The sequence below is a fragment of the Geospiza fortis genome, unplaced genomic scaffold (genome assembly GCF_000277835.1).
Source record: "Geospiza fortis unplaced genomic scaffold, GeoFor_1.0 scaffold10, whole genome shotgun sequence".
Lineage (NCBI taxonomy): Eukaryota > Metazoa > Chordata > Aves > Passeriformes > Thraupidae > Geospiza > Geospiza fortis.
In genome coordinates this window covers 479,400-487,069 of record NW_005054326.1, presented here as the reverse complement: position 1 = coordinate 487,069, position 7,670 = coordinate 479,400, and the positions used below count along the sequence as shown (strand labels likewise).

General features: G+C 38.4%; 1 protein-coding gene across 2 annotated transcripts in view; it reads left to right on the top strand.

Moving 5' to 3' along the window:
* The window catches only part of ERC1 (ELKS/RAB6-interacting/CAST family member 1), a 271,003-nt gene that overhangs the window by 158,921 nt on the left and 104,412 nt on the right, over nt 1-7,670 (top strand). For both annotated transcript variants that reach the window (XM_005421022.2, XM_005421021.2), the window contains one exon: nt 3,672-3,803. In XM_005421022.2, the coding sequence (XP_005421079.1) occupies nt 3,672-3,803 (132 nt within the window). The remainder of the gene's footprint in view (nt 1-3,671; nt 3,804-7,670) is intronic.

The following is a 7,670-nucleotide window of genomic DNA, read 5'->3' as shown; positions in this document are numbered from 1 at the left end:
TTTCCCTACCTAGGTGATTCTCTACTCCTAGAAATTCTTTCAGCAGTTAAAAGAATCATTTCATTGCTTTCTCAAACTGTTAACTAATCTTTCCCAAGAGCTTACTAGAGAAATCCACCTTAATTCCAAGAGTGAAATTAGGCCATAAAGATCTTTGTGAGTGTAGTTCAAGACACGGTTATGAAGTTCGCCAGGATACCTCAGATTTAATTGAACCTAAATGCCTTGGTGAAAGCATGTATCCTATTTCATGCACTTGCATAAAACTTGATGGCAGATTACACATCACATGCATGCAGGATAGATTAAATTGATACATCATTTTAACATGCATCACTTGGCCATCCCGCCACTTCCTTCCTGAAGTGAAAGGAAAATCTCAGAAATGTGCATCAGTCACACCACCTTTTCCTTTCAGGTTTTCAAGCAGGCAAGGATGGAATTAGTTTTGCATGTGAATCAGCAACTGGATGACAGCATAGGTAGCAAAAATTTTTATTGTGCCTGAACTCTTGGCACTCCCACAGTGTCAAATGGGTTTTTCATTTTCTGTGTGCTGCCACCAGTGAGCATAAAGGCAGAGCTGTCTCCTGTATCCCGGTCTAATTCCATCTCTGGTGTGCAATCTCCTGCACATGGGATGCAGGAGGGCAAGGGAAGGAGGGTCAAAGAGATATTTGGGTAGATAATACACCTTGAAGAATGCAGTTACTGCACAGGTAAGTAATTTTTTCTTTTTGAGTAGCCATCTGTGTAAGATTCCTGAAAAGAGAGGCTGTCACTATTTATCATTCTGGTATTTTATCAAAATACAGGAAGATTTGCCCTTGATGTGATGCTCAAAGGAGCACCAATGCCAAATTGGTGCTTCCTACAGGGACTGTTCAGAGGAACAGTCACTGTAGGAAACATGTTTTAATTGTAGTTAAAATTGATAAGAAGATTTTTTTCCAGAGGTATATCTTATCACAATAAAGGTAGAATACTTCATGTAATTAAATGGAGGAAAGCAGCAGCACAGGTCAGCATGAGCCTGTCATGTTTTAGAGTTCAGAGCCAAACAGTTGGAAGAACATGCTGGTGTGTCAAAAGGTTCACTTCAATTTTATCTACTAATATGAGACAGCAGCTTATTTTTTTTTTTTAAAGTCATTCAAATACTAATCAGTCACAAATCAATGAGCTAGAAACAAAATCATTCTTAAAGAGTGTTTTGAGACTATGCTGCACTAATGGATGTGCTACCTGACTAACCTGCTGCTCCTGCCAGTCATTTGTGTGGTTTTGTCAGGTGGCTACACACATCATGACACTGTTAGAAGAGTAAAATTGCACATCTTTTCAATAGGTTTGACTGAGACAGAAAGGAAAAACTTATTCTCAGGCTTTTCTTACTGGGTGGGTTATTTGTGTTAAAGTTCACCATTTCTAGGCAATTCATTCTAAGCCTGGATTTTTAACTTGTGACCCTCTATCATATATGTAAAAGTTTCTGTATTATTTCAGGAAAAGTAATTATATATGGATATAGATTTTTCAAATGCAGGTAATGTGGCACTGTATTTTTGGTATCACCAGTTGTTCTTCCTCCTGTCCCTCAAGCATTCACCTGTCTGAATAGAGCACTATGTAGTGTCATGGTTAATACTGTGTTGGATTCACCTGTGAAATGTTTGCCTGGAATGAAGAGTGGATATACATATGTGTTAGAATGTTTTATTCTGGATTCTTATTTTAAAGGAGTTTCCATTTTCAATGCTGCTGTTCAAATGTACAATTCCCACTTCTGTTAATTGACGCAGAAAACTACACATTCTTCTGGCTGCCCATGGATGATATATCAAGCAGTAAAGTTCATAATTACTCTGTAATGCAGATAGTCAAATAAATATTTCCTATATCTGAAATTGTTACTTTTCCTTGCATAACTTTTTGTAGCCCTGTTATCCATCTTTTTGATGAGACTTCATTTACGCTTATCATAACCATAAAATAGTTTTGGAGGATGTTACCAGTGTTCCTAAAAGATTCTGAAAATACGAAAACATGTTGAGCCACTCCTATTTTTGAAATGTAGATCTCTCCATTTGTTGCTTTAGAAAACAGCGATTACTTGCCCTGTGAATCCATCTTGCAGTTTAACCATCAGCAGAAAGCTGCTCTGCTTGCAAACCTAACGACTCCTACTGCCTGTGCTGGTGGCTGAGCACCAGCTTTGCTCTTTACCAGGGCAGGGGTGCCACATGCCTGCACCAGTCTGATACAAAGCTTTGCATCTCTGCTTGAACACTCTCATTGAAAGTGGCAGTTTTGAGACTGTCAGAAATGGTTTTCATACAATTCTCTTTGGGGATATGGTCCTAGAAAGCAGCAATCAAGGAATAAGTCAGATTTATTTGTTAAATTCCGGTGACCAGTTTTTTCATTATTTATTCATTTATTCATTGAAGGTTGCAAGAACAATTTTTTTTCCAAGTCAGTCTTCTTTTTCCTTATTCTTTATATGGTACAAAACTCTTTCAGTGTAAATGGAAAATTACAATCCTAAATACAAAAGGACAGAAGCCAAAGGGGTACATCTGACAAAGAGGAAAATGCCAACAAATAAAAGCATTTTTGATTCTTCCACTGCTACTGAGATGGCTAAAAAGTCATATATTAACTTCAGTGTGCATTAATATCTCATTGGAACCCTATGATCTAAACCAATCTGCAAGACAAGAAATGCAGAAATCTTCCATCCAGCTGCTCCCTTGTGGTGGATTTGTTAAGCAGCCATGGTCCAGGGCATTCATGTATGCACAGCCTGTTTTGAAGCCTTCTGTGAAGCTGCTTCAGCAGAAGCAGGAGAGACACATTTATTTTCCTTGCAAGATTAAAGTTAGGAGAGTCTCCTTTAGAAATAACAATACCATTATTTTGTATATATAAAAATATTTTAAGTTATGCTGTGTGTAAAAACTAATAAAACATATTTTTTGAGGAGCAGGAAGTTTTCTTCAGTAGTCTGAACAAATAAGGCACATCTGAACTCACAGCTGTGAAGATGCTCTTAATCAAAGAATAAGTTTTTAGGGAGTCTTAATACTTGAATGTCTGAGATTCAGACAGCCCAGATGAATCCTTCATATTTCCTAGCAGGCCTTGGGTGTAAAACTTCCTTTAAGACTTAACTGAACAGTGGAAGACTGTGTTGGGTCAATGTTTGCTTTTCTCCCCCTTAACCTGGAAATGCAAATTCCAAAGTGCAGTGCTGTTTCCCTTCTCACCACTCTTGCTGCTGAATGTGCGAGCCAATGGGTAATTCTGAATGCCTTCTACTTTCCTGCCTCTTCTGGCTTCTCTGCTTCTTCAGAGCTGCTTACTAATCCTTCTTTTCCAACAGTCCTTGCTTCTCTGTGCTGTATAATCTGACAGGACTGTGGTACAGCCACACCAGACAACCAATCTTGCTTTGATGTCCTGCTTTGCTGGCTTTCTCCTTCTCTTTGCTTCGATCTTCCTCTTACTCCTGCATCCCTTCGTCATTCTTTCCTTTGTGTGAAGATTATTTGCCTGCAAATTGCACCTTGGGAGGGAGAAACACATTTTGGTTGGCTTAAAAACTTGGTTGGTTAAAAGGCTGTACTTCCAAGCAAGTGGTCTTCACCTCGTCTCCCGTCATTTTCCAGGACAATCTGCGTAAAAAGGATGATCGGATTGAAGAGTTGGAAGAGGCACTCAGAGAAAGTGTTCAGATAACTGCAGAGCGAGAAATGGTGCTAGCACAAGAGGAGTCAGCCAGGATCAATGCTGAGAAACAGGTCTGCAATCTTGTAAAGTCACTGGTAGCCCTCCTAGGGAGGTAACCAGACAGTAAAGTACTAATTTCCCTGCTTTCCTGCCTGAAACACAGCTGGCTTTCTTTGATCCTCTATGTCTGTTCCACTGTTAGGTAACAGGACTCAAAAAATCTGCAAAACCTTCATAGTAAGTTGTATTTCATAGGTAGGATTTTCTACAAATTAAAATCAAAATATAAGGTATCCTGAGCTTTTGAAATACTGGTTTAAGTAGTAACTCTTCTGATCTCTCTTCCCTGTCAAAGCTGCCTTCCTGCGTGTAAGGTATACTTAGATTTACTGTCTTGTTCATTGAATTTATTTGAAAGACAATGGTTTTTATTAGCCTGGTTGTGTTTATGGACCACAGTCTCCTTGCACTTGCAAAACAACTGGTTAAAAAACCAAATCCCTTGGCTTGAGCCAAGCATGCACACAGAAAATACACACTTCTGTACTGAAGCCACAAGTAGAAACTTTCATGCATTAATTGATTTTGTGCCACTGATAACTCCGAAGAATCATGGACATGCGTGATTTTAGGTCAGGTAAGTAACCATCAAGAAAGCATACCCAAAGTTATGAATAAATCCATGAGATTTTGATATAGCTTGTGAAGCAGTAGCTGAAACTGGCACTCTTCATTTTGTGAGCACTCTTAATTTTTTGTGAGTTTTTCACTGTTCCTTAGGTCAGTAATTAGTAAACAGGAGCTTTTGGTCAGGTTCATTTCAATGGAGGAATCTCCTTGTCTTTGTTATTTATTTAACAACACTTCAGACCAAGTGCACTTTAAAACATTTTAAGAGATTTTTCTTATCATGTATTCTTGTATCACAGGTGTTAATGAAAGAGAAGTAAAAACACAAGTTTTTACTTTTTACAACAATGGAAAATAGCAATTGTTTCTCTATGAGCTAGAGTGAAGCTCAGCTGTTTGCTGATAGATGTATTGAGGATAATTCTGGTTGCTTTATTTTAGGATTGTAGACAGTGGGATGGAACTCACTTTCAAGAATGCATTCTTTCCAAATTTCTTGTAGCCTTTAAAAAATTGCATGAAATAGAAATGCTAACTGGGTAGTGAATGCCACTTTGAAGATTAGATCTCCTTGAAAGGAAAATATATCTCACAAAGCATTGGGTTCCTTGATGAGGCACAAAAGTAAAAAAACTGGTATGCAATTTGATGCCTAGGATGTTATAATGTTTTAATTAATTAGTTACAAGACAAAGTGACGCTTTTTATATTATTTGACCACCTAGAAGCTGGTGATCAAAGAATATGAAAATATATTATAACAAAAATATATACATATTTATATGGAAATAGAATGTTGGAATTGGGTGTAACAACTTAAAATGAGGCAATACAGTGAAATGCACAGCCAGAAGATCAAAAAGAGTCAAGAGAGAGATTGAGAAGAGAGGAAGAGAGCAAGACAAGTAAGATTTGTGGGTAACAGCATAAAAAAAGAAATTAATTTGGATGTAGCAGTGCATGCAGAAGTGAGGAGGAGAAAGGAGAATGGAATGAGAGCAGTAGTATTGGAAGAAAAAGAAGTTGACACCTATGACAGCAGTGGTTTACTGCAACAGAACTAAACTACCACCTCAGACCAATTATGGTTTTTTAAATATGAGCAACAAATCAGCACAGTGGAAAAGGATCTGCAGACTCTTGTTCTAGTCAGCACTGGGAGACCTGACAAACACAGGTCTAAATATTAGAGTTTTAAAATGCAAGACTCCATGTTCCATCATGGCAAACCCATTGACTTTCACAAACCATATAATAGGTTATTAATATTCTTAAACCAAGTGTGAGTGACGTGTGTCATTTTTAAGATGTTGATGTTGTTCAAACTGCCTGTAATATTGCTTTTAATTGCATGCTTTTTCTTTCCTCTCTTGTTTATCTTGTTTTCTACCATTCTGCCACTTCACTGCCTGTCTGAAGCTTTTTAATGAATCAGTGCATGAGGTCAACCATTTTGGCTTTAGGTGGTTCAAGGTATGAGGACATCTCACCTGTGTGTGCCTCTGCCCCAATATTTTGTGTTGTTACTGTGGCCTTGTCTTGTGTGATCCTGCCCTCCATCATCTCATGATGTTGGTGTTGTGCTGTTTTATAGGCTTCAGATTTGAATTACAGTGTCCACAAAGCCACCCTGGATTTTCATGGTTCTCATATATCCTAAAATGTTGCTCTTTTTAATCCAGTGTTTGAAAATATCCTGTCAGTGTGTATCAACTGTGACAGTGGGTAACTGTGTTAATGCACAATCTGTGTATGCAAGACATCTCCTGCTAACTAAAAACTTTCTGTTTATTTCACAATTTTAGACCTGGTCTTTCTTTCATCTTTCTCAAAAATAAAATCAGGCATTTCCTGCTGGGAGCAGAGCCCCCATTGATTTGGGCATTGTTTTATTATCCCCACTGATCTGTATAGCAGGAACCCTGCCATACAGAGAGCAGATGAGGCAGTCTTGCATAGATGGGAAGGCTTGAAAGGTCTTCAAGCCTTTCTTTTTAGTAATAGTCACCTGGTTTTGATGGTGCACCTGCTGAATCCTCTATGTAGATGCTGTTATGAATTCCTCACAGCTGTGGGGTTATTTATTTAGTACTGTGGCTGGGCCCAGTAGTTCAGCCCTTGGTGTAGAAGCTCAGAAGGTGTATGCAGACTTCTTCCTCAGTGCTCCCATAAGGCTGAAGGTAGGATATCTCAGATAAACACTTCTATCATAAAGGTTTTTTTATTAGACATAGTAAATGTAGATTCAGACACTATTTCTGCATTAACCAAATCTGAGTTTATTTTCGAAAAGCTGTCGTTATGTTCCTCAGGGGAGAAAAACAGAATTGCATAGAAGTTTTTCCCTGCTCAGAAGTACAGCAGTACTTTTGCTCCCTGAGAAAAACTCTTGGAGGTTTTCTTTGAAAAGAGGCCCTGTCTTGTTCACAAACCCTTTCACAGTCCTGGTGCATCTTGCTATCCCTTCTCCTGCAGCAGAAAGCAGCAGGTTATCCTTTGTAGGAACTGAGTCCTAATCAGCACCATTCCCAGGACAGTGCTGGGAATGTGCTTGGATCTTCATGGAAGAGTTGGACCCTTTTTGTGAAATAAAGTGAAACACAAGGTGAAGTTCTGTGACTCAGTGTTGATCAGTAATTAGTGACAGGTTCTTGTCTCAAGGAGCACAGTAGCAGGATTGCTGGCATTTTTAACCTTCCTAATTGGAGGGCACAGTTCACAAATGTTTTCTGGCCTAAGATACTTCATGCTCTCCTTTTCCTTGCTCACTTTCATCCCCATACTTGAGTGCACATCCCAGCTGTTTCCCCAGCTGAGGTTGTTCTGGGGCTGTGTTGTGAAATGGAGCAGTGACCTGGAGCAGTTCATGGTAACGTCTGTCTTATTTTTTGAGGGGATTTTTTCATGTGAAGCACTTCACTGCCCTGGTTCATGAATCCCCATACATACTCTCTATATAGTATCAGCTAACATTTAACTCCTTACCCTAAAATGTAATGGCAAATAAGTACATAAAATAATGACCATTACCTCATCATTCCTTCCTTCCTTAAGTAGCTACTTAAACTGAATTTTTTAAATTGGCAGTCTGATCTTGACGCCTTCCATCAGCTTTTTTTGAAGTTATGGTTCACAGTGGGACACTTTAAATGAGATTAAGTGTGTTAACCTATGAATAGCTGTATCTCTATTCATACACTGTGCCTTTTTATCCTACATAGGGCAGATTTTTGTTTTCATTTTCTTATGGAAAATATCAAATATTGAATATTGTAAAAGTAATCTATTGGTTGAATATATTTTCTTAC